Source organism: Tympanuchus pallidicinctus, unplaced genomic scaffold (genome assembly GCF_026119805.1).
Source record: "Tympanuchus pallidicinctus isolate F22 unplaced genomic scaffold, pur_lepc_1.0 scaffold27, whole genome shotgun sequence".
Lineage (NCBI taxonomy): Eukaryota > Metazoa > Chordata > Aves > Galliformes > Phasianidae > Tympanuchus > Tympanuchus pallidicinctus.
In genome coordinates, this window is record NW_026294744.1 from 6156290 (window position 1) to 6183438 (window position 27149).

Below are 27149 nucleotides of genomic sequence, written 5' to 3' on the forward strand. Positions count from 1 at the left end.
GATAATGGATCCAGAGAATGAATGCACATTCAGACTTGACAGTTTTTTGTTGCTGTGCTCTCTTTTGACTGGTGTAGTGTTAATATTCTTTGTAATAGCTCATACGGTGCTCTGTTTTGGATGTGTGATGAAAATAGTGTTGATAACACACTAATATTGTAATCGATACTGAGCAGTGCTCTTCTGTTTCTCACGCTGCTCTGCCAGGGAGTAGGCTGGAGTGTGCAAGGAGCTGAGAGGGGGCACAGCCAGAACTGCTGACCCGGAGTGACCAAGAGGGATATCCCCCACCACACAGCACAACAATTAAAGCTGAGGGGAAGTTCATCAGGGTTGCTGCATCAGCTTGTAGTGATATAGTTTTATATCACTTCTTTTCTTCTTTTTCTTTTGCTTCTTCCCCTCCCCCCCTCCCCCCCCCCTTTTCCCCCCCCTTTTTTTTTCTCTTGTTATACTGTCTATCTTAACCCATGACTTTTCTCACTTTTGTCCTTCCAATTCTTTCCCCTTCCTGGTGGGAGTGCAGAGTGAGTGAGCAGCTGTGTTATGCTAGCAGCCAGGGTTAAGCCACAACAGTCCAGATGAAAATCTGCTGAGGGCTGAGGACACGAGTGGTATCAGCTTTGCTCATAGTGTTGCTCTACTACTGTCTCTGCTTAAGGATTTGTACTGCACCTAACTCCAAAGTAGAGGACATTCCAGCACTCAGTTTACAGGCACCTGCAGGCACCCTTGAAGGGTAGTTTTTAAAAATATTCAAATTGCAAGAGCAGGCAGTGAATTACAAGCACTGCCTGTTCCCCAGTAGATGTAGATAGCTCAGCCCTTGCTTCTATGTCCATTTGTTGTATCACCTGTTTCCCCAAGTCTAGAGTTTGCTTTTAATATTGCCTCAGGTCACATTTACATCCCTCAAGTTCCCATGTATGTGCTAAATGCTTTTCTTGCATCTTGTGTAGAGCTCACCTGCTGGCAATCAGCTGAGCTTGCAGGCTGCAACGGGTGTGTCTAGTTTGCACACCCACTTATCTGAATGGCAGAGTATGGCCTTGGGATAGAGGCGCTGTGTGAGACAGAGACGGTACAGAGTGTGTTAATGAACACAGTCAAGGATGGAGTCTTGTGCAGTGTGTGCAAAGTGGCTCTGAATAACTAACTAGCAGGTTTTTGACATTTTGACACTAGGGCAGAGATGAACCACTTCCTGAAATAAGAGTCAGTTCTGAAATAACCAACAGCCTATGGTGTTGCCTGTGCACTCCAGTTTAGCAGGGCTGCTGTAGTGGCAGGAACTAGCTGCCTTTGAGCAGCATTGCTTGGGGAAGTGGTAGTGTGGCTGAGGAGAGTGCAGGACAGTAACAAGGACTGTCCCTTCCGGGGGCTGTGCCACATGGTTTAGTCTTCAGATTTTGTTTTTCCAACGTTGATTTTTCCACTTAGCTAGCAAGATAGTACCTCTCCTGCCTTTTTTGTTTTGTTTTGTTTTTCTTTCCCTTTCAGTACTTATGAAGCTGACATAATAAACTTTCTTAGGTGGAAATCTGTTGGCAACTTTTTCTCCCTGAGAGGCCAGCAGCTGTAGGCTGGCAATCCTCATGCAGCCCAATGGGGTTTGGCAAGCAAATCTGGAGAACATGTGCAGAATGTATGGATGCCTATGGAGGGTGAAGGCCAGGGCCTGAAGACAGATTTCCATGTAAGGTGGAGGTGGACCTTTTGGGCCCTAGATAACTTATTGATGGCCCTATTTTCAACAGGTTAGAGCAGCCACTCTGCAGAGGTCCCCAGAACCTAGACTATTATACAAAAACACGTTAGGAAAATTTGCCCTAACCCTGTTTCATGTGCGGGTAGTGTGTAGTCCTTCCACTACATGTGATGAGAGTGAGGGGAGGTTGAACAACAGTACTGAGATGCTAAGATTTGTCCCTGAAGTTGCACACTTCAGTGTGAGTGCCCAGAGGAAATGCCCATCTCCTCACGTTTATTCACAATGCTTGAAACTAACACGCCGTGTCCAGGAGTGGAAACCGTTCTGTTCACAGTGTAACAACATGTCCCACTTCTCTTTTTTCCAGACCAGCAATCGGAGCTGCTGTCGCTCTCCCACGTTTTATCTCCTCACGCAGCCGACGACCGGCCCTGCCCGCCGTTCAGCCCGGGCGCCTCCCGCCGCCAGGCGCTGACGCGGCGCGGTCGCGCGTCCCCATGGCAACCGGCGCCCCCTTGCGCCACGCCGGCGGCTGCAAGCCGCGCCCCGCCGGGCGGCCCTGTGCGCGCGCCCGCTGCGTGGCCGCTCGGCAGGAGGGGCGGAGCGTTCGGCGGCGGCGCGGCCCGGACAGCGAAGCGGGTGGCGGCGGCGGCGGCTTCGCTTGGCGACCCTCGCGCCTCTCCCCCGCCTCCCGCCATGTGCGAGCCCAGCAAGCAGGACATCGGCGCCATCTTCAAGCGGCTCCGCTCCGTGCCCACCAACAAGGTGAGGGCGCCGGGACTCGGCGCGGTAGGGGCCGCGCTCCGCCGCTGTGACACGTCGCACTGGCGGGGGGCGGGGCGGGGCGCGTGTCTCGGCGGGACTGGGCCGCGCGGGGCGGCTGTCCGGATACATGGCACGGCTGCGGCCGGGCTGCACGGCGGGGGCCCGGCGCTTTCGGTGACTGGAACGACCGGGGGGCAGCAGCGCGCCCCGAGATAGCCAAGGCATGGCGGGTGTTTCTCCATCGAACAGACACGATTTCTTCCTTGGTGACAAACGTAGGTGTTGCCTTTAGGTCAGCCAGTGAGGACTTGACCTGCGGTGTAGCGGCCGTGGTATTGCGTAGGACGTGCGGCTGTGAGAGTGTCGGGGCCGGCCGGCTCTTGTGCAGGGTACAGGCAGTGGGGCTTTGCCTGCTTCCGCAGAGCACGGAGACTAAAGAAAAGAGACAGTCGGCAGTTGAGCTAGTTTCTAAAGCGAGGAAAGATCCCCGTCCTTCAGGTCCCCCCTTTCTGCTTTCCTAGTTCCAGCTCCTGAGCCGCTTTCCTAGTTGCAGTTCCTGAGCTCCGTGCCCAAGAGATGGAGCGGTGTTGCAACGCTCCCATCACGCCGTTGCTGGAGCCACGCAGGCCCGCTGCTGCCTGTTGCCGGCAGGGCGCACAGCTCCGTGCAGAGCCCTCTGCCTTCTGCCGAGCCTGAGCGGTGGTGTCCGGGGCCGCTCAGGCGTGTCGGGCTCACCTGGCTGTGCTGCTGTGATACCTCGAAGGGATTCAGTACAGTGCTGGCAGAGTTGGACTGAGGCAACGTTTGCTCTCGTTCGGACCAGGTTTGCTTGAAAGCTGTCATTTGTGTGCAGTCGGATGACAGTAGCTCCGGTAGGTAACTCAGTTACCTACTCTGGACAGTAACTCAGGTAGGAAGGAAAGGCTTATGAGGAGCTTCAGTAACTCACATCTCACAGCTTTCCCATGCCCAGGTAGGAAGAGCTTTCTTGAGCAAAAGGTGCTGTTGCCACCAGCTCACCTCATAGAATCAGAATGGCCTGAGTTGAAAAGGACTACAGTGATCATCTAGTTTCAACGCCCCTGCTATGTGCAGGGTCGCCAACCGCCAGACCAGGCTGCCCAGAGCCACAGCTCCTCGTGTTTGACTGCATGCTGCTTTGATCTTTTCTTGTTCTGTTCTTAGTCTGCCCCTTTGTAGGGCTTTCCTGCAGCACCTGAAAAATAAGTGCTTTGGAATATTGGAAACATTTCCTCTTAAAATAGTATGTTTTAGCTGTTTTGTGTATGTTTGGGTGAGTTTGGGAAGCACACATGCTTTCCATGCAGCTGTGGGGCCCTGACTGCCTCCTCTGGGAAGGTGTGTGTGTGTGTGTGTGTGTGTGTGTGTGCACACTGCTGGGTGCTCTGCGAGGCTTCCAAGCACATGCTGGCCTGGGCAAAATAATTCTCATTTAAGTACATGTGCAGTTTTAGTTTAAATATTATAGCATATTTTGATTGGAATTTGAATAGTGATCTTGAATCTAGTGATCTTGTGAACTTGTAGCTCGATCTCTGGGTTTTTTTTTACTTTGTATGGCATGAGAAATAGCTTATTGGAGTTGTTTTGTTTTTTATGTACTGCATAATACAGAGTTGGCTGGCAGCATTTAACAAACATGTTACAGTTGTCACATAGGATGTATTTTGAACATACTAAATTATATTCAGACACAGAAGCTGCACAGTATGAGTCATAGAATCATGGAATCATTCAGATTGGAAAAGACCTTCAAAATCATTGAGTCTAACCACGACTTAACCGTACTACTTTAGCTCTAACAACCAACCTTCTGGTTGATTGGTATGGTTGGTTTAGATATTTGCAGAGCTTGCCTGGTTGGAGGACTTGTCCTGATGCTGTTGTATATAAACTCTTGTTCTGCCACAAGTCTGTCTCCCTGCAGTAGATGCCTTTTTGTTCCCTTTTCTGGCTCTTTCCCTTCCCCTAGTGAGAATAACATCCATGGCACCACTTAGAGGCCCAACTCAAGAATGTGAACTGGCTGCAAACCAAGAAGGTGCATTGTGGTGGTGGTGGTTTCTCAGTTTTTCGGTTCTGTTATTACATTTTGTGTACGTGGCTGTCCCTTATGTCATTATTAAGACTCCCACTCTCCCCATATGGCAGCCTGGTGCTGTTGTGTTGGCAAATGTTCCTGCTCCCTACCTTACCTCAGCATTGCTGCTGAGGTGGCTGCAATGCGAGTTGGACTTACCTTTGCTCTGAGCCACTTTGTAGCGTTGGTCTCCAGTCACATCAACAAGTGCAGTTATTACTGCTGATGCAAGAAAAGGGAGCATATCTGAGTGCTGCAGTGGGTGAGTAAGAGCAGCTGTGGCACGCAGCTCACCTTTGCCCAATGACAAACTCCTCCTGCATGGCTCGGTGCTGGGGCCTTGCACAGCTGACACATGCCTTCATAGCCCTGGCCTTAGGCTGGGTGCTGAGCCAGCCCTCCTGGATGACAAACCTAGCATTTCTGCAAGCCTTGTGTCTGTCTGTAAGTTTCCAATGGTAGTGGGCACTGTGAATTTGTTCACCACCATAGGTAAGGGGTTTGCTAACTTCCACCTCTGTGCAAGGTGGATGCTGTACAATATAATGACTTCTTGCTATGGGTTATCCCTAAATCTGTGTTTGCTTTGGTACAAGTAGCCTGCTTATGGCTTTTGCCTTAAGTGATTGTTACTGAATCTGGACCGTCCCAAAATGGCCGAAAACAAAATAGACAAAAATATTGAAAGTGTACTTAAAAAGCAACAGATTATTGAAGTGTAATCTTCAACCTGATTTTTGTAATGACTTTGAGACCTTAGTTGTACCTCAGTCAGTACAGGAAACGCACTGTCTCTGGTTTTAAAACAGAGACAGTTTCAAAGGCTGGTTCTGAAATCTCTTACTTTATTCTCAGTTCTTAGAATTTATGTGTTGGGAAGCACTTCAGAAATTGAGGTAGCTCAGCAACATGAGTGTGAGTTAAGTACACTCCTTCATCAGTTAGCTTACTGAAATGTAACTGTCTGTTGCACAACGTGATGGAACTGGCAGTTCTTAAAGAAACGAGGTGTTATTCCTACTTGCATCGCAATCCTTGAAGATACGGCTTTATCTCTGTGAGTCATTTTCACGGCTGTCTGGAACAGAGCTGACAGAGACCTGGGCCAGTGAAGACAGTGAGCTGTCCTGTTCTGTGACAGCTGCCTTCCACAGTGATGCAATAACTGTTTTCAGACGCTAAAATTAAGAAGAGCTTATCATTGTACTGAGGAATCTTTAGGGACGTCACCAACAGAACTTTTCTAACCATGGGATTGTTTTTCAATCGCTTGCCAATGCTCAGGATTCTCTTTTCCCATTTCTGCTCTGGGGAATTTCTGCCCAGACCACTGCTCAGGGTCTGCCTTGCTCTCCTGTAATAGAAGCAGGACTGGGGCTGTTGTGCTAGCTTTGGTCTCCATCAGAAACCACTTCTAATTCAGTCATCTCCTTCCTTTTGACCTGGGAAGGAACAGCTTGAAAACAGCCTATTTAAAATGAAGGTGAAGCTAGCTTTTTTTTTAAAGGACTCATTCTTTTTTTTTTCCCCCCCAACTTCCTGTATATCATTCTTCCCCATGTGCTGCTCACTTCAGGGACTCTCTCCTGCTCCTCCTTTTAACACTCATTTTCTACAGCTTTTCTCTCATTTCTTCTTTCTGCTTATGTCACTGAATGACCCCATTTCCACATGCAATTGTGGGATACAAATATGCTTCCTGCGCTCCTTCCTCTCCTGTAGTTTGGCAGGGTAAGAAAAATGCTCTATTTAGTCACATTAGTGGAGACCCTAGCAGGAAGAGTTGTTGGTTTGTCTTTTTTTCCCCTCACCTTGGTTTTGAAGAATAAGGTTGCAGAATGAAAATCCATCAGTTTAGGTGAAAAAACTTGCCCCTGTGGAGTTCATTTTTTAACAGATGCTGCTCGGGATGCCCAGTAAGTGGGTGCCTTTACTGTGGAATTAGTCCTTTGCAGCCTTTATAACTCCACTGAAAAAGCATTGATCAACTAGAGAAGTATTTCTGTATGGGAACATTTCTATATGTTATGCATATAACATTAAATAGGAATAACTGTATAGCTGTTTGTGTTTAAATTTGCATTCTTCCTTGCATTTGAAAATACCAGATAATTTGTTTTGTTCTCTCTTTCCTTGACCAAAGAGGCACAGATGTCAGAATAACCAAAGTAGGACTTGAGGGCTGTGGACTGTACAGAAAGCACAAGGTATATGAGGTGTAGAGGCAGATATCTCTTGTAGCTTCGGCTGAGTGTTAGGAATCTTATGTGGTGGGGAAGTCTTAGCTTTGGCTATGATGTGATTTTGGACACGTCAGCTATTTAACCAGTCTTGTTGTGGACAGCCAAATGGTTGGTTCAGCAGCACGCAAGTAATGCATAGTACAAATGGGAACATCTGGCAGAGTCTTAGGCCTAGTGTTACGCAGAGTGGATGCTTTCTTCAAGCTCAGGCAGGTTGTGCTGCTTCTCTTTATAAAATCATGTTTGTATGAAGTTGTTGTGTTGACACATGCGTTAAGGTTGAATTAAATTCCTATTGCTGCAAGGGTGTTAGAATGACCCATAATAACAGCTACAAGAAGAGATTGTGCGTAAGTCAAGTTAATGATCTTTGTTTTCTTTAAGGTATGTTTTGACTGTGGGTCGAAAAACCCTAGCTGGGCAAGCATAACATATGGAGTCTTTCTTTGTATTGACTGTTCAGGGACGCACCGGTCACTTGGCGTGCACTTGAGTTTCATTCGGTAAGTGGTTGGTATCTTCCTACAACAACAACAGAAAGATTTATATTCCAGCTTCTAATGTTTATTGTTTTGGTTTTTTTTTTCTTTGGATGCCTGATCAGAGAGAGAAGCCCATTCTTTTCTTCTCCTTCAAGCGTTTTTAATGTTTGTATTGGCTTTGTTTTATCTGATGGCTACTTGGGAACTAGGTAAATAGGTAGGGTTCAATAGCACTTATGCCATGCACCCTTTCCCATTACCTGCTTATTGTGTCAGTAGCACGCCTTTGTTGACAGATTTGTTTCTGCACTGAAGATGATGAAAACAAAGAAGGGAGAAAGCACTTTGAAGCGCTTTATCATTTTCTCCGAATCAAGACTGAGGCAGATAGCACTTTGTTATCTTCAGCAGTGTGACACTGTGTTGATCATAATGATAATCTGATGCGCTTGCAAGCCAGTTAAGAGACCCACGTAGCCTTTTTTTGCCCGCTTTGCTTCCTGAAAGTTGCACACGTTGCTGTAGTGCTTATACCAGGCGTAGAAGGAGAGAGTTTTTATGTGAAGTGCTACCCTCTCTGGTGGCTCAGCCAGTTGTTGCTGTTTTACTGAGGTTCTCTGATTTCAGGTGAGGACCCTCACCTGAGTTACATCTGGTAGGCATTTGAAATATTTGAAATGGAAGATACTGTTTGAAGTATATGAGAGCAATGCATTTAAGAATAGATTGCACTTAAAAGCGAATGTTTTCCATCAGCTAAAATCAATATTCTTCCTCTGTTGCTTTGTCACTGTGTATAAGAATGTTACAAAAGGTCTTTCAAGAATCCATTCCTGATGATCATAGTATTATAATGATTAGAATTCTTCTAATAAAATTACAGAATCACAGAATTGCTCAGGTTGGAAAAGACCTTAAAGATCAAGTCCAACCACAACCTAACCACACTATCCTAACTCTAACAACCCTCTGCTAAATCATGTCACTGCCTCTCACGTCCCCAAAATAATTTGTGTGAGAGACTCTTTGCACAGAAAAGGGTAGATTTTGAATGGCTGTGGAGATAACACTAAGCATGTTTCCCTCTCTTCAGATCTACAGAACTGGATTCCAATTGGTCTTGGTTTCAACTGAGGTGCATGCAAGTTGGAGGAAATGCAAATGCTGTATGTATCCTGCGCCTTGAAGCTTGTTAGGCTTGGAAACTACTGTTGATACATTGTCAGTACATCTAATTTAACAGTGAAACATTGATAACTGCTGAAAGATGTCTTTCCTTCTGCTTGTAAACCTAGTTAACAAGTGTTTTCCTGAGGCTGTGTTTAGTTATGGGGCTTACAATGATGCCATGCCAAAGAGCATGTCAGTGTTGGAAGTCTCTCATAAGTCAAGGTATGACTTTGGTACAGTTGAAATCCAGATAAGGCACATGATGCTGTCAGAGAGGAAGTAGCAGTGTTTTTGTTTTGGCCAATTCATATTGGCTGTTACTTTTGGTTTCGTTTTTCATATGTACTTAGAAATAAGTTTATTTCACAGTATTTTTGTAAGTTAAAGTTAAGCCAGTGCTGCATTTTTCTCAAAAAGAAAGTTCTGGTTTTATATCTATTTCCATGCAGTGAACGGTGAATTGTGGATCATTATAATTTATCTTCCACTTCTGCATTTTGCAGTCTTTAAATTATATGAATTTAATTGTCCAGTTTCTTTCTTAGCACCTGGTACATAAACACCATAGTTCTAACTAATCAGAAGAGGGATTTTTTTTTTTTTTAGCCAAAGATTTTAAGACAATTGGAAAGAAGAGGCTGCAGAGTTTGAAAAAGAACCGCAGTTACTTTCAGAAAGCATATTCCCAGAGGATTAACAGTAAACATCTTTTAAGTTTGTGTGGTTTCTTTTACATTCTGCTTGGATGTCGCTGTTTCCTATAACGCATTGCCAAGAGGTCAAATATAAGCACACTCACTCCTTGTACACCTCAAATTCATAATGATCTGTTTTGGAGTTCCTGAGAAATGAAGATAAATGGCTGAAAATTTAAAGACCAGTTTAGTAAAGTACCTGAACATTTAAAAAGTAAAGTTGACATTTTGCCTTTAATTTAATTTAAAAACAGTTTGGTTTTTTGTTCCAGCTCAGTTAAATTCTATTTTTACTAACTGTTGCTTAGATGTACTGCCAGATTAACATTTGCTATTTGTATTTTATAATTGCCTGATGACACTGAATCTTGGATAACAGCAGTTATGAACTTCCTAACTATTTCCTAGCTCTCTTGGAGGTTGCTAGGAAATGTGGTGTTGCAAGTTCCTTTTGTCTTCAGAATAAATATCTGCAGTGATGGCAATTGGGGCCTACAAAGAAAAGCTCTGAAAGTCAACTTCATAAATGTAAATGTTTTTATAAGCAGAAATACACAATGTTTGTGGCAGGGTGACATTTACAACTGTTTTATTGTAGTTACAGAAGTTGACTGGCTTAATTTTTTACAGAGTGTGGTATTTGTGTACTGGTTTTACATTTGACATTACAACCTTCAGTTACCTGGATTTGTTGACTCTATCAGAAACTTGTTTAGTGTGTTTTACTGTAATGGTCTGATACATTCTTTTGTGCAAGAACGTATGATGTAATTTGCTACTTAGTTCTAGGTACTAAAAAACATACCTGGTTTTTCCATGTTGTTATCTTGCAAACAAAATTTGTATGTAAATAAGCACATAAAAAGAGTGTGTGTATCTATGCGTACATACACAGAAATTTGGGGGGGTTGGGTTTTTTTGTTGTTGTTTTGTTGTTGTTTTTTTTTTTTAAGGAAGATCATTTCTTTATATTTATTTTGATGCTATTGAATTATTGTGGAATGACTTGGGTTGGAAGAAATGCTCATCCAGTTCCAGCCCCCTGTTGCAGGCAGGGCTGCCCCCCACCAGCTCAGGCTGCCCAGGCCCCCACCCCACCTGGCCCTGAATGCCTCCAGGGATGGGGCAGCACAGCTTCTCCAGGCAGCTGTGTGTGCCAGGGCCTCACTGCCCTCTGAGTAAAGAATTTCCTCCTGACATCTCACCTAAATTTCCCCTTTTAGTTTAAAGCCAGTCCCCCTTGTCATATCGTTGTCTGCCCATGTAAAAACTCTGTTGAACATACATTATTCTCCCCGGCACGTTTGACATGAAGCCAAGCAATGCCTTTTAGAATATCAGAAACATCTTTTGAAGCACAGCTGTTGGCAGTCAGTTATCTCTTCCTTTCTTCAGCTGTTAGATTTGGAGGTAGGAATCATTCTATATGGTTGGAATTGTGTATAATTCTAGAACATTCCACTGATGTTTTTGGGTTTTGTTGTTTTATGTGTTCATATGTTGCCATAATGGAGTTTTCTTCTTATTTGGAGATTTACATAGACTTCATAGTTTACAAGATTTAGAGACAGGAGCAGAGTCTTTTGCTGCATTGCCATGTATACTAATGTTAAGTGCCATTTGTTTTGAAATTTGTTTCTTATAGCATTTTATATGTTTTGCTTCATAGTCTGCTTTTTTCCATCAACATGGATGCACAACAAATGACACCAATGCCAAGTATAACAGTCGAGCTGCTCAGCTTTACAAGGAGAAGATTAAATCTCTTGCGACACAAGCAACAAGAAAACATGGTACTGATGTAAGTAATGTATGTCTTTTGTCATTTAGATTTCTGAAATGCTTCCCATTCCTTTACCACTAGAGTCATTTAAATTTCTAATCTACAATGTGAAAGATAATTATTTTGGAGGTACTGCTACACATTGCTTTGAGGAGGCAAGAAGTGGAGTAAATAATTTGCAGCAGATATCGAGGGTAGAGATGAACCTGATGTTTCAGAATCACTTCTGGGTTACTCAAAACATTAATCGTATCATTTGGAGTAACTTACAGGAATTGTAGGTGGAAACTTCAGGTATTCTTCAAAATGGGAACTACTTTGTTTCACAGATGTACTGCAAAATTGTATTTGTGCTGTTGCACAATGAATATGGCAGCTCTTCTCCATGAGTTATGTATTGTGATTAGATTTGCTTTTCTGCAACTGAATTATTACTTAGAAGTACAGCATAGTAAGAAAATAGAAGTGCCAATAGCTGTCTATAAGATAGTTGTGATTTTTACAGTGTTTTGATTTGAGTAGGTACATTTTTCTACAAAAATTATACTTGAAAAATTCACAAATTCTGTGTCTTGAGTACACTGTTCTGTTAAAAGTGCTGATGCAGTTCAGGCATGCTGTCAAAGCCTAGAAGTGAGATTGCTGACAGGGAGAAGTTGTTACTGAACTATGCAGCATATGAGTTTGCTGAGGCGTTAAGTAAGTTTGACACAACAGTTCTGTTTTGCATATGCAGAATGAATGCTTTGACTTTTTAATTCAGTGTGTTCAAGTCCGTGTCTAATTCATTTGAAGTTGATCAGATGAGTGGGAATTAAACAAACAAACAAACAAAAAAAAAAGAAATGAAACAAAACACAATACAGTTTTCTTGCTTTTTTTCCTTCTAGTCTATATGTGATACAGCATGAAATTTAGTGAGTTATAATAATTCTATGTTATGGATATTGTATTTAACGTGGTTTACATCACTAATTTCAGATAATTTTTTTACTTAATAGCTTTAGATATGAAACAAATTTAAGTAAACTTAATATACTATTTGCATATAAGTTGGCATGAAGTTCCCCAAATGACACTTTAAAGAGCTGTGGTTATCTTCAGTTATAGATTTCATCCAAAAATGTGGTATTAATAATTTATTTCTTACATTTAAAAAAATAGTAAATATATTTCTGAATATACTGCAAGGTTAAGTGGTGATGTGCTATCTATATTGAAGTTTCGTTCAGTAATTAGTCTTCATACTGGTCTCATTAAAAAAAAAAAACACCTCTAATTTACTGGCTCTTTTGATTATTTAATGATGAGGCAAGCTTGTTGCATATTTCATAACCTTTTTGAATATGGTCACTATTTTCAGCATGATGTCTTTTGCGTGTATTAGTAAGAACCTTCTAAACTTAGAATGTAGATCACAAGTTCAGGTATTGTCTTGCAGGGTTCCGGGAATGACCTGAGGCACTTAGGGCTCTGCAGCCTACCTGAGAACTGTTAGCATCTTGCTACAGCTTGCTGCAGGTGTAGTAGAGGTTTTGGAGCTCTAGACCGAGTGGGACAATTCATCAAAGTACCAGACCATGGTATTTTCTTAGTGTTTTTTTTATTCTTACATGAGTATATGAAAAAACTTGATTCTAAAACTCTAGTGATACTGAATATTGATAATATTACTGCAGCAGAGCTTATACTGAGTATTTGGTTAGGAAGGAAATGGTTACTGGGAAGGAAGATATCACAGCCATGGAATCTAAACAAAGAATGTCATACACTCAAATAAATTGGCATGGGTGAAATACTTAGGAAAAGAAAATCACTAAATTTTTAACCTGATAAAAATGTAGTTCTAACATAAGTGCCTTTTTCAGAATACTTTAATGCAATTGTCTTGTAAAATTAATCTCCTCCTCCTCCTTCTTTACCTTGATCCTCTCTGTGAACACTTGTAGCTGTGGATAGATGGATGTGGAATGCCACCTGCATCACCTCAGCACAAAGAAGAGGACTTTTTTGCATCCCATGCTTCTTCCAAGGTATAGGTTGACTCTGCTTAATTCTTTGCTTTCTGAACATATCAGGATAACTGTGTGTTCTGTTATGAAGGTTAAACCCTGAAAGAAAATCTTAGGCAGTAGGTTGTTGAGTTAAACTCATTCATCTTCTCATCCTTCTGTGAGTCTCAAAATTCTTCCTGAATGTGAATGATTTTCTAAGATGATAGTTCAGAATTACCCAAATAATAGCTGAATCTGGAATGAAACTGTTTTTCTTAGGCACGCAATTTCACTTGGACTCATGACTGAGCCATTTGGCTTGAGATTGCCCTGATCTAAATTCACTAAGTGAAAACTTCAGTTTATAATCAATAAAATGTAATAGTTCCTAAAACATTGGTGAAGCAGGTGCTTTTTTTCCTCCCTGCAGAATTACATCCTCTTTGGAAAAAAATTAAATTATTTTAATTTTCTGCAGGCTGTTGCTGCTGTTGGTTTTTATGTGTTTGATCTTAGCTCTGCTATGCTTTCCCAGTGCCTTTTGGTGATAGGTGCTGTGTATAGTTTGGAGAGCAATGTTTCAGAGACTCTCTTGACTCTGTTATTTGAAAAATACCCATGAAAGCAATTGAGACCTTAAACTTCCAATAATTAAGTTACTGCTACACTAATATTCCTAAATATTGCAACAATATTGAATGTTCTGGCAGTAGTGTTTTCTAGTACATTTGCTGTCTGTGAACACCTAAAGCTTTTTGTTATAATCTAGGGTTTCACCAGAAGATGATCTGTTCTGACAGTAGAAAAACAATTAACGTATTTTTATTTCCAAAAGGAACGTGGAATAACACTTGCAAGGAAAAGCATAAGCTGAAGCAAGCTAGGGAGAAGGAGGGTTAAGCAGAGAACTGCTGTAAATATTTTTAGGCTGAGGACAAGAAGTAGGAACTTGATGCAAACCCTTTTGGGAGAATTTATGGGTCAGGTACAGTAAATTTTCAGAGCAAAGTTTTTGAATAGCTGAAAAGATAGGAGTTCAGAGACAATTAGTTTGTGTGCCTCAGGGCAAGACATTCCTTGAGTGTGGTATTTTGAGAGGGAAATGACAGGAAGCTTTGAGGTTGAGGTTTTAAAGAAAAGCAAGCATGAACTGGCAAAGGGCTGTAGAGGAAAAAAGGTAATATTAAGCAGGTATTATTGTGTCCAGGCCTCAAGCTTGCCTGGTGAGAAGGATTTGTCTGAGCTAAATGAAAGGACTCAAAGACTTTGGAGTACTGCTTGTAGTCAAAAAGTAAATGTTAGAAAATAAGAAGTATGAGAGCCTAGTGTGGGGAGAAGAGTTGGTTACTATATGTAAATAAATTAGAAATCAGATCTCATGTACTGGATAAATGTTAACAGTAAAAAAATAATAAAAGAGAATGGCCAGCTTACAGCGATGAAGTCTAGAATGTAATTAAAATGCATGTTGTTGTTTTGGATGGTAAACACTGAAATTTCCTGAAAGGTGGACTCAGATGCTCAGCAGTGCTTTGAAAACAGGTCACTTTTTAATAATGGTAGACATTTCTTTTAATAGGTTTTAAAACTAGAAGCTACAGTCATAAGAATCCAATACTAACTCATCAGTGGTTCTTGAGTACAGTGCTCGTATTTATTTGATGGATTCCATTTTGTGTGCAATTCTGATTTTTATTTTTATTTTTTTTAATTCAATATGAAGAATACAGAATGGGTATTATCAGAGCCAGAACCAGTTCCTCTACAACAGAAAGCTTCAGAAAACATCCTGGAAAGCTATGAAGGTATGATTGGTTCTTTGTTAACAAAAAAATTTTGTGCATTTTCTGACAGTTTCTTTGTTTAGGCTCTCTTTGCCTTGCTTCAATAGTTAAATCATCTAACCTTGCTAATAACTTCAGAATTTTGGGAAGGATTGTGTTTCTAGAAGGGTTGTGCTAGAATGTGTGGTGTTGCATGTTCCTTTAATAATGTTTAGTAGAAATCCAACTTAAAGTCTGGTTCAGAAGATTTCAGATGAATTTTTGGGTGACTGTTAGTAGCTGGTAAAGCTGTAACAGAAATAACACATTATGGTGTCTGTATCAAACTCTGAGGATGGTGAGTTGTGTTTTGGTATTTAAACATTATGATGAACTTTCTGGTATTCTTACCCTTGCTGTACATTATATTTTCAGGTGGACCAGAACATGGACCAAGTGTTGATTGCCTTAGTACATCACCAAAAGCCACATTAGGTAATGAGCATAAGCAGAAGACAGCAACCAGTACAGTGTACCTCTCTATGTGTTTTTACTCAGGAGTGTGTGACTGAGAAGGATGTGCAAGTCTTACTTCAATATTCTGTACATGAGTTATTTTGAAACATCAGAATTTGTTTTACGACTTCTCTTAAATGCTGTATTCCACTGAAGAAATCAAGTTTAGTCAACAGTGTTCTGGTTTTATCTATGTTATCCTTGCTGACTTGGTGAGTTTAAATGCACCGAGTAATGTTGACCAATAATGCTTTGAGTGTGTTAGCCGCCTTCTAGTTCTGCATCTGTACACAGGTGGAGCACTTTGCTGTGAATAATGGCCTGCTTTTTTTGTTTGTTTGTTTAAGCAAGAACTTTATGTAAAGCAAGTTGTAGGTTTGCTCCCTTTTCAGAAAACAAGACATAATTAGGCAGGAAAAATCTTGTATTTGTAATGTGAGATCTTCATTGTCTAGAATCTTAATTTGCATAACAGTAAGTTCTGTGTATTCTTGTTTAGTCTATTTCTGACTAAATTTCAACTCGAGTTTCTCCTATATGTGTAAGCATTTAGTAGGAGTTGTTTGGAAACTGTAGTCAATTCAGCTGCTAATGGCCTCATTAAAGTACCAGGATCAGAAGTTGCTTCAGACTTCATGAAGAGCAGGATGTAAATACATTTATTTTGTATGTTTCAAAGTCTAATACAAAGCATTAAGTCTGGAACTTGCAAACTTTATATGTAAATTTAGACTCCTAGTAGTATATGTAGGCAATTGAGCAAAACTCTTCAGTTCAGTGGTAGAGTATGTTGTCACCTCTGGTGATGTTTGTGATTTTGTTGGTGCAGTTATAATGATACTGATTTATTTTATCACTGGTTGTTTTAAACATAGATAGTGCCTTTCTATCTAGTGAAAATTTGTCCTGGAAGTGGTTTGGGATCAAGTAAACTTCTAACATGATTCGGAATGGCAAGTCTGTGTACTAGTAGGTATCCAGAACCGAAAACTGAACTGTAATTTTATTCTTCGTAAGAATAGGCAAGAGGTACCATATCCTCAATCAGAGGCTCTTTCTCACATTTTCTTGGTAATAGTTACCACTCAGTTCACTGTTACTCAATTTAGTTTCTGAATCTCTTCATGAAGAAACTGTAATACTTTATGATAGTAAATTTGAAAACACATCTTGAGACTGAAATTGTAGAAATTATCTTTTGCAGTTCTGAAATCAATAAAAGTGTATGTCAAGTAATGTACATTTCATCATTGCAGAGAACACCTCCTTTATAAAAATGAAGCCAAATCAGGTTAAGAAAGGGGTAAGTCTATATAATTAAAATTTTTATTTTTCCTCTGCATTACAGACCTGTGGAAATAGTAAATTACAATTTGGAAATGTATTATGTGAGTTAATACTAAACAGTACATATATCAGTAACAATTTATGAAACTAAAATGCAATAGAAAACTTACATCACAACAAGTAATGACCCATTGCAAAATGAATAGGTCCCTTCCAACTCAAATGATTTTCTGATTGTTAAGATGAATTTGTCTGACAGATTACTGATTACTGTTGTTCTGTAGCAGAGTACTTAAGATGCATGAGGAGGTTTCTGATTTCAGATAAATTCTGAGTGCGTTTGCGTACTTGCAGCTTATGGCACTGTCTAGACTTTTACACCTGCTGTCTTTTAAAAAATAAGTAAAATAAAAGTGTCAAAGCCTGTATTGATACATAGGCTTCATTCACAACCATTATGCCTGCAGCTTCATCCTTTAATGTGCCCTGTAACCTTTCTTCTTTCTTGTCAGAGATGTTGACTCTGGATTGACTTCTTTAGTCTTTCAACAATATTAGTTGACATTTGAGTTCTTTTTATTGCAAATCCTGAAAACAGACATTTCCAATAGCTCTTTTAAGTGGCTAAATATGCATGCATGGCTTAATGTGTCAGTATAAGGTGAACTTGAGACATTCAGGTTTTTATTTGTGTAGCAACTCTCATCTAGCATCACACCGCAGTATGGCGCTTTGTTGTATTTATAGATAACTTGCAGCTGCATTCAGTTGAAAATAGTTTCAGGATACTTTAGAGAGTTGTTTATGTATTGGATCCCAACGCTTTCTTAGGCATCTGGCCTTTGTACAGAAGACGTGAGGAGCTTGAGTGATTGTTCAAGGAACTGAAAACTGAGCCAGATATTTCAGAGTTGACTCAGTGTATTCAGGGAAAGCTAAGTTTTGGGAGTATAGCTCACAATTCCCAATAAAATATCCCTAATAATAGGCTACAAGGATGTCATGTTACAGGGAGTCACTACATTTAGGTTTGGCTAATGTACTTCTCCGTACATTACATCCATTGGGTCAAACGATTGAAAAGATTGAAACATACTATTCATTGCTCCCACTAGAGGGCTCCAGTATACAAGAGGAATTTCCTGTTTATTCCAAGTGGCTGACACAGCTATGTTCTCTTAGAGATAAAAGAATGTAATTGGGTTCACAGGTGCACGTGCATTGTCAGAGCCTAAAACTGTACAATTCTGTGTGTACATAGGCCAGAGCTCTTAGATGAGGAATTCATGATGTTAAGATAGGTATATTGGAAAAATTAATATTGCTGTAGTGTTGCAGATGAAGAATTGAACACATGGGAGACTGAGAGCAGCAGTTTGAGTGTTTTGTTGTTTCTGAATCTTCATAATTTTGTCTATTCAAATTGGTAGTAGTCTGTGTTTTTTAAATAACTGATGAGCAGAATGAAAGGATTTGTATTCATGTTTTGAAGTAATGAGCTAGAAATAGATTTATTTTAAAAGAACCATCGCAAAACTGTGACCTCTTTAACTGATGTGTCTATCTTAATAAAAACAAAAACTTGCTGTGCTTTGTTATATGCAAATACTAATTGTGCATATAACTTTTGCATATAATTTGCATATAATGTTGAATACACTTATATACAAAGCTTGTGTATTCCTATCTTATGATTGAATACTTATGTACACATTTATTAAAAATAGGAGTAAATCAGTCCTACTGATTTACTACTTACTACTAAGACTGGCCAGTAAGAACTATTTCAAAAATCGTAGTCACTTCTATAACTTCTGTAATTATGAATTAAGTGAATGAGCATCAAATGGTTCAGGTGCAACAAAGTTTATCATATTATTGTTATGCAGCATAATCATTATTGATGTTGCACTGTATATTCCCTAACAGAGTGTAGTATTTGTTGTTGCTTTCAAAATTGATTCTTCAGTATTTTCTCAGTTGTAATCATGGGTCTTTTTTATTTTTAATTTTTTTTAACAAATCAAGCTTGGTGCCAAAAAAGGTGGTTTGGGAGCACAAAAAGTCAGCAGCCAAAACTTCAGTGAGATTGAAAAACAAGCACAAGCTGTAGATAAAATGAAGGAACAAGAGGATCTTCGTAGCAGTAAGAAAATAGAGATGGAAGAGCCACTGTAAGTATGAGTTGTACACACAATGGTAAAATGCAGCGCCTGATTTGTTGTTAATGGATTAACTGTCAGCGTTTTAAATGCTGCCAAGCACTACTTTTGCAAATAAAGCTTTAGTTCTTAATTCAGTGAAGATCCCCAAATGTGAGTGGGATGTGTCAAAAAGAAATTGTTCCCTTGGCCATGTTATCAGATGAGACTCTCACCTCTTGAACTTTCTTTATTCAGTACTTGTTACAGTAGTTCGTTTTGGTAGTTATGTAATTCATTTTGGTTTGGTGTAATGAAGCGTATAAACATTGTAACAGACTCACTGATTGCTTAGGAATCATACAGGTGCTCTGTATTATTTGTGTATGTATTGGGTAAAAGTTTTGCTGTCAAAAGCAGCAGGTTGGTTAAGTATGGCTAGAATTGCCTGCTTAAGTTTAAGCTGTTTTATACAGAAGCTGCCTTCATTTTCATAAGAACTTGTTTTTTGTCAGAGGCCCCAACTCTGTTGGTCCATCCTCAGTAAATAGGCTGCAGCTTTTATTCTTAGCATTACATCTGATAAGAACTAGGTTGCCTCATTTTAATAAACTGTTGAGGAATTTTCTGTGTATAATTGCAATTGCAAAATGAGAAGATCACTTGGAATTCACGATACCAAGCTTTTGGGCCTACAATCTGCTTCATGGTATTTTTGCATACATGTTACATGGCCTCTGCAAAAATGGATGTTTTGTGTGCATCAAAAGTATTAATCACAAAGGGATCGTTTGGTTTTTTTCTGAGTATTCTGACAAAAATCACATCCTTCATCGATTGCCAGAAATTGCCAGTAAACTGAATTGCAGGAATGTGTTGCTAAATAAAGATGAAAAATGATTGTTCATTATTAATTATTAGTATTCTTTATGATAATCTTTTAAATGATATTATGCAGTTTGGAAGAAACTCACGTTAGTGATTCTGTTTTTGTGTCAGAAACATTTGTCGGTACCTGATGTGTATAGGTCCACTGCAATATTTCTGGGCTAGCTAGAACCCTCTAGGAGTGTCTGTAAATGCAAGGGATGCACATAGACCTCAGTTTATGTATCCAATCTCAGTAGGGGCAAGGTAACGTTCACTACAGATTAACTTTTTGGGTTTTTAACTGTAGATGGCAGTGTATATCAAAATTAAAGAAGAATGAATACTTCTAAAGTTGTGCATGCCTACACCTAATTTGTGTGGTTTTCATTTTAAAATCTAGTAACTAATGAGTGAGTAATGAGCTTTAGTAAATTATTTAATTGTGACTTTGTTACATGTTTGGAAATCATACTTTTGATGCTTTCTTTTTAGAAAGAGACCTAAGATTTGAAACTTAAAAAGTAATTTTATAATTGGTACACAGTTTCTTCATTTTCTGCTGTACAGTGACAAAATAATAGACTGCTAGAGTTACTATAAAACTAATAGGTATAATGATGATTTTTAATCTGCAGAAAATAAGAGGTTTTTTATGTTCGTTAAATAGATTTCATGAAACAGACTGCTATCTTTTTATTTAAGTAAAGTGCTGAATAGATTTCTTTCAGTATCAGTATTAAGCTGAACTTTAGAAAACATTTCCCATTTTCTCTATAATGATTGGTTCTAAATAGTAAGAATTGATTAAAAACTTTCCTGGATACATTCTGTAGTTTGATGATAAGTTTTTCAGATTTTACTGATTTCAAAAATCATTCAACAGATGACTGACATTTATTGTTGCCAGCATCTGAACGTAAGACATAATGCATTTTAGTTCTGAATTAAGGCCTTCTGAAGGGCCAATCAAAGGATATCCAGTCATCCTAAGTTCAGGTGCACAACCTCTGTCTTGAAGTAGTCTGCACTGTCCAGATATGACCTTTGTTAGAGGCATCTTGTACTCCTGTTTAAAATTAAGTAAGGGCACATGGGGCCTGATGAAGAGCAAGACCAGAAGAGCCTGTTTCAGTAATCAAGTGGCTTTTCTTTTCATTCCTGCTTCCGTATAAAATGGATGGAAAGTTAGAAGGAAAATGTGTTGTTTTCAACTTAGATATTTCCCTTCTACTTGCAACAGGAAGTCTACAGGTATCTACAAGTAACATCTAATTCCCATTTGCTTTTCTTCTGATAGTGTTCATTTGTACTTTATGACAGACACAACCTATGAATTAGATATTGTTGTGTTCCTCATTAAAATTACTCTTTGTATCCCTTTTAAACTAACAAATTAGATTTAAGCAGTGTTCCTACAGTTCTGTAATCATGATTTAAAATCTCTACCTACTACATTGATACTGCTGGGAAAATACTGTTTTGAAGTTTAGAAAGGCCCATGGCATCTCAGCTCTTACTGTATTTGAATTACAAGGATGTTTCAGGTGACAAAATATGTTGCTTGTCATGGAGTAAATACATTTTGGATGCTCCAGAGATTCCATACTGGAGAATATATTTGATGTTGCAGCTACAAAGATTCTCTTCCCTCTTCTGAGATTCTTTTTCTGGGACAGAGAAGAGCAGCATCAGCAGAGGGGAAATGTAGTCTACCTCTACTAAAAGTTCCTCAAGTATATATAGCAGGTGTTAAAACCATTAGGAGCATGTAGGAAGATATAGCAGGGCCAAGGAGTGCTCTTGGGGAGCGCATTACTAGTGTTGTATTGAGGATACTGTAATGTATCAGAGTTGGGTGATTTTGGTAATTATTGGGAAGCAGGTACCACTATGACAGTGGTTGACTTGATGGTAGAGCAAAACAGTACCCTGAACTTTATCAGTAGAAATTTTTACATATCTTTTGAAGGAGGAAAAAACAACAACAACAACAAAAAACCCAACCATACTCAGAGTACTGTTTAAACAGTATTCTCTACCACATTTTTCCCATTCTTATAGTTGGAATGTGGTCTTGTTAATAATGAATATTTTCAGTAAACACAGAAAACAAGATACAATTGTATAATACGCATTACCTGTTTTCTATCAATATTGCTATTTTAAAATGATTTTACATTAACATTTAACTGTATGTTTTGTTCTAGTGTATCATCTTTACGATTGGCCTACAGAGATCTTGATATTAAAACGAAAGAAGAAAAGTTAAATCTATCTGGTAAGAAGAAAAATGAACTAGAGAGGCTTGGCATGGGATTTGGCAGCAACAGAAGGTATGTGAGGTTCTGTACCCTGAAATAGACTGTAAATAGACTGTGATTTTATGCAAATAGTCTTGATTTTACTTTTGAAATGAAAAAATATACTGAAGTGTTACGGAAATGCAATTGTCAAAGAATGGAGTATTTGTCTGAGAAAGGGGTAGGAGTTTTAATTTTCCAGACAGATGCTAACTTAAATTGTAGATTGTCTGTAGGATTTTTGAGTTATTTAGCTGTCTGTGATGAGGGTAGCAGGAATGTCTTCTTGAACACTACAAACCTAAGCATAGTCTACCCGATATGTGCCAAAACTCTGAAAAATCATATGGCTCTTTTACAGCTGTTGGAATGCTTTGTATATTCAAAAGTCTTGTCACTACTTCAGAGAACTGTAGCTGAGCTTTCAAAGGCTTCTTTACTTTTTAAATTCCCCATTTCTTCTTAAATGTTTATAGAGATTTTGCAATGACAGCAGGCTTCAGAGACTGCACAAGGGCTTTCATTATTTATTTATTTATTTTAGAATGTAGGCTTTGTCATCTCTTCACATTATTATTATTATTTTCACTTTCCACAGTGGCATTTCTCACTCTGTCATCTCAGATATGCAGACAATAGAACAAGAAACACCAACAGTTGCAAAACCAAAGAAAAAGTACATAGATGATGCAGAAGACTCCTATTTCTCTTCTTCTAGTTCAAGGTAATGTATTGGCTTTATGTTTTGAGTGTATGCAAGTTATGTATTTCAGTGTATGCAGTATATTTGAAACAAGGTAAATGTTCACAAAGTGTTCATGAATGTCAGTAGGTGCTATTTTTTCCCATATGGAGGAATTTAGTAACACAGCTTTGCTTCATACCCACTTCCATATCGGGCACCATGTTGTCAGGCTGCCCCTCTGCTGCCATCTGTCACACAGCAACAAAATGCAATGGAATATCTGTGGGAAGGTCCAGCCTCTACTGCCATTCCTCCAACAGCCACCCCTGACATCATGAGCCAAAATCATAAAATACGAGGCATTACTTTCTGAGTAGCCTTTGTAAATATAGAATATAGTTAATATATATAAATAACAAAACTCATTTTAATTTTTGATATTTTTATATTAAAGCATATAAAGAAGAGCAACAAAAATGTGAAATTAGTGGGATTTTTTACCTTACTGTAGGGAAACTATGTTCCATTTCCAAAGTCACAGCTAATATATTTATGTTGACAGTTAATATATCAAAAATCCGTAAACTTATTTGCCATAACTTGAGTCAGCACTGCACTGTGCCCACCTCATGCCCTCGTTTCAGACCGGATAGGGATAATCACTCACTGATGTTCGATTGGTGCTGAGTGACAGTTGTGCACTTGGGCCAGAGTGGGTCAGAGCCACCACCACAATGGTACAGGGCAGAGGGTGGCTGCATTGTTAGCTTTGTTGGTCCACATACAGACCATGGGTTGGGCATACTTCTTTTACTTTAGAAAGTATTTTACCTCTTTCTTTTACTTTAGAAGTATTCCCCTTGTTTCATTGCTATCAAATTGCATAAAAAGTCAGTCTCCCACCTATTCTTAAGTTCCTTTTAGGTACTTGAAGGCCACAATGAGGCTTCCCCGGAACATTCTGTTCTTCAAGCTGAACAAGCCCAGTTTCCTTAACCTGTCTTCATGAGAGTACTCCAGCCTTCTGATCATCTCTGTGGCCCTCCTTTGGACCTGCTCCAGCAGCTCCATGTCTTTCTTGTGCTGGAGGCCCCAGGTCTGCATACCCTCGTGAGGGCAGAACAAAGGCCTCCCTTTGCCCTGCTGGCTACCTCTCTTTTCATGCAGCCCAGGATACAGTTGGCCTTCTGGGCTGCAAGTGCTCAGTGGTGGCTCATGTCGAGCTGTTCATTCATTGTGCCAAGTCTTTCTGGGCAGGGCTCTCCTCAATGAGTTCTCCTTGTCAGTGCAAATATGGGATGGCTCCAGCTCAAGTACAAACAAAAAAAGCTTGCACTTTGCTTCCTGGAACCTCATTTGGTTAACATGGGCCAATTTTTCAAACCTGTCTAGATACCTTTTATGGCATCCCTTCCTTCTCTTCTGTCAGCTGCACCATGCAGCTTGGTGTCATCAGCAAACTTCTGGGGATGCACTCAATCTCACTGTCTTTGTCACTGATAACAATGCTGAAAAGCACAGCTCCCAAGACAGACCCGTGGAGGACACTACTAACCACTGGCCTCCACCAGGTGATAAGACCACTGACAGCAGCCCTCTGACTGTGGCCATCCCACCATTTCTTTATCCATCCTGTAGGCCAGCCTTCAAATCCATATCTCTCTAACTTAGAGACAAGGATGTGATGGGGACCATATCAAAGGCTTTGCACAAGACCAGGTAGATGACATCAGTTGCCCTTCCTTTGTCCACTGATGCTGTTACTGTCATAGATGGCCACCTGACTGTTCAAATGTGATCTGTCCTTGGTGAAGCTGAGCTCTCTGTCTTGGCATGTGCCGTGATGTAGATCTCAGGAGGATCTGCTCTTGCTCAGTTGTTTGCTCACCAATACCCTCAAGTTATTCTGTGTAGGACTGCTCTCTATCCACTCGTTGCCCAGCCTTTATTCATGTTTGGAATTGCCCCGCTGCATGACCTTATTCTTGGCCTTGTTGAATTTCATGAAGCGTGCATAGGCCCCTATTTCAAGCCTTTTAAGATCCCTCTGCATAGCATTCCTGCCCTTCAACGTAATGAAAAGAAGCTACTTTTTTTCTGACAAGTAGTCTGAATTCTGTGGTACTTATAAGTTTTGTCTCACTGGTTGTCCAGTCCTGTCCCGTCTTTATTTGTCAAGAGTTGCTGTACAACCTTTCATTGACCATATGCAGAATCTTAGTTAATATTTGTTTGTTTTGTGGAACTTCAGTGTATCTTCAGTGCTCAGTTGAGAATTAAATAAATATCAAATTCTGGTACAAGGTTGACTGCTGTTGGAATCTTTTACCTAAAAGCATGCCAAATGCAGAAAAGTAAACCTTGATATATTGTGTGCTAGATGAATTAGGCAGATGTCTGCAGTCTTATAATACAAGACTTTGTCTTTAAACATAAAATTAAGAAAAATCCGAGACAAAAAAATTTGGGTCAAAGCACAAATACACTGCAAATTTTGCTGGGAAGGAGACAGCAAAGTGCTTGACAGGCATTAATTGCATTCAGACAGCTGGACTGATAGAAACAAGTGGTCCTTCTGTAAACTTTATTGAATTGCTGCCAAAGTAACATGGAAAATGGTACCTAATTACTTGTAGGTAGATAAATAGAAGTGCAGAGGCTTTTATGTCATTACTTTGTTGTGTAATCACTAGCAACAGAATTGCAAATACGATACCAAGCAAACTGGCAGCAGTCTTCTAAAATGAGACATGTATCATCTCAGTGCTCCTGTTTATTTGTACCTTGAAAAGGAGCTGTTACTGCTCTCAAATTATTTATAAGTCTACAGGCAGAGAAATTATGAATTATGGAAGAGGCTTTTTAATGTGTTTTGGTTCAATAATTAGAAGGTAAATTGTGACTTAGCTGCTTTTGACTCTTGTGCATGCTGTAGCAGTAGTAGAATCTAATTGGAGTTGATAAACAAATTCATTCTTTTTAGAGAAAGTGTCAGATTGTTGGACTTGGTAGGGTTTTTATTTATTGCAAGTTGTGACTTTGAAATAGAGGCAGAGTAACTTTACTGTCATCTCAGTATGTAGCAAAAAGCAAAATAATCATGCTGGATGTTAGTGCCGTGCTGGTGCATATCTGTAAATCAAGCAAGATAAATACCTTAAGATTTTATTACGTAATTAAAGCCTCTCAAAATTCTTGGATTAGTTTTGTTTTGTTTTTTCCTACATTTAAAAAATGTTTATTAACATAATAATGTAGGTATTTTTTATATGTGTGGGTTTTTTCCCTCTCTGATTACTGAAGAAATATTTTGTAAAGTTAGGAAAATCTGAAAGGGAAAGGTGAAGAAATAAGTCATTTTATTTAAAGTAGCTCATGAGTAATCCCTTTCCAATCCTGTCGTTTTGATGTTCTTTGAGGGATTAGATTGCTTCACCTCTCTGTCCTCATACCCCCACTTGTTATTGTGCATTCCTATAGAACTTTGGAAGATGAGCATCACTCTCTAGGTAAGCATCTCGTAGATTCCACATGTGTTTTTCATACTCCTCTACATCCCGCTGCCACAGGAACATTTGACTCAAAGTGAGCTGAAAGGCCAAAGGAAAATGGTTGTAGGAAAGCATATAGCAACTTGCCATATTTCTGAGCTGTTGAGAGCAAGATCAGCAGCTGAGTGAGGCAGTTTGGAAGACAATCTTCCCTCTGATCCTCTGCCACTTCTGTCTGGGAGTTTCTGCCTTCCTTTTATTCTATGAGGTGTTCCACTGAAAACAAGCTAGAATCACAGTAACAGGAAAAGATTGAATTAATATAATGATGTGTCCCAAAGAGTGATATTTCTCCTTTCATTTCAGTTTATATTGATGACTTCCTGTGGATTTTCCAGCTGTATCCATATAGTGGAGAGATTAAAATAGTGCTTTTAGCAGGAAAAAATGCCCTCAAAAATACATTGCATGTAACATCCACTCTGTGAGATAAAGCTGTGAAAATGAAGATTGCATCTCAGTGAGTCTCATTTCTTGGTGTCTATTGGGAGAGAAAGGGAGAGATTTCTGCAGAAGTTAATCACAGATCTGTCCTTGCTCTTTTACATGTACAGTGGTGGGAGACTTCACTGAAGGTGTCACATTTCCCATCAACAGCAAAACCAGTGTCCTGACTATTTATAACACAAACAGAGCATGTTTTTCAAATGGCTCTTTTCATGAAATGTGGGTCCTGGCTTTAATGCCTTCTTTTGTTTTGGTCGTCTTACCCCTATCCTAGTCGTATCCAAAGTTAGGATTTAAATTTAGCCACAAAGAAAAACACTCAGTGTTTAGCATTTAGATACGTTTTTTCCCCCAAGTTTTAGCCAGGCATCTTTAAACATATGTAGATAATCATATATAAGGGGAAATGCTCAAGATAAGATACCCTGTCAAATGTGCTTCAGTTTTTTTTCCTTTCTGTTTTTGTGTTCTCTGCAGTTTTGATATGCAAAAAGATTCTCAGTTGTTCAAATGAGACTGATTTTCAAGAAATATGTTCTTTATCATTGTTTAATAAAACATGTTACAAAGCTCAGAAGTTTCATAGTAATATTTGCATACAAAAACGTACAGAACCTGAGGTAAGGGCTTTCCATACAGCTTTGA

The 27149-nt window shown here is 39.5% G+C and overlaps 1 protein-coding gene across 2 annotated transcripts in view; it reads left to right on the forward strand.

The window, feature by feature from the left end:
* Nucleotides 1-2309: 2309 nt before the first annotated feature.
* ARFGAP3 (ADP ribosylation factor GTPase activating protein 3) overlaps nt 2310-27149 on the forward strand; it is a 32856-nt gene continuing 8016 nt past the window's right edge. Inside the window, exons 1-11 of one of the 2 annotated variants that reach the window (XM_052690649.1) lie at nt 2310-2476; nt 7205-7323; nt 8396-8468; nt 10837-10968; nt 12900-12983; nt 14668-14749; nt 15143-15202; nt 16480-16526; nt 18539-18684; nt 21729-21854; nt 22420-22545. In XM_052690649.1, the coding sequence (XP_052546609.1) occupies nt 2408-2476; nt 7205-7323; nt 8396-8468; nt 10837-10968; nt 12900-12983; nt 14668-14749; nt 15143-15202; nt 16480-16526; nt 18539-18684; nt 21729-21854; nt 22420-22545 (1064 nt within the window). In that variant the 5' untranslated portion in view covers nt 2310-2407. Of the gene's footprint in view, nt 2477-2613; nt 2752-7204; nt 7324-8395; nt 8469-10836; nt 10969-12899; nt 12984-14667; nt 14750-15142; nt 15203-16479; nt 16527-18538; nt 18685-21728; nt 21855-22419; nt 22546-27149 lie in introns of those variants that run through there. The other variant, XM_052690651.1, reaches the window with a different exon arrangement.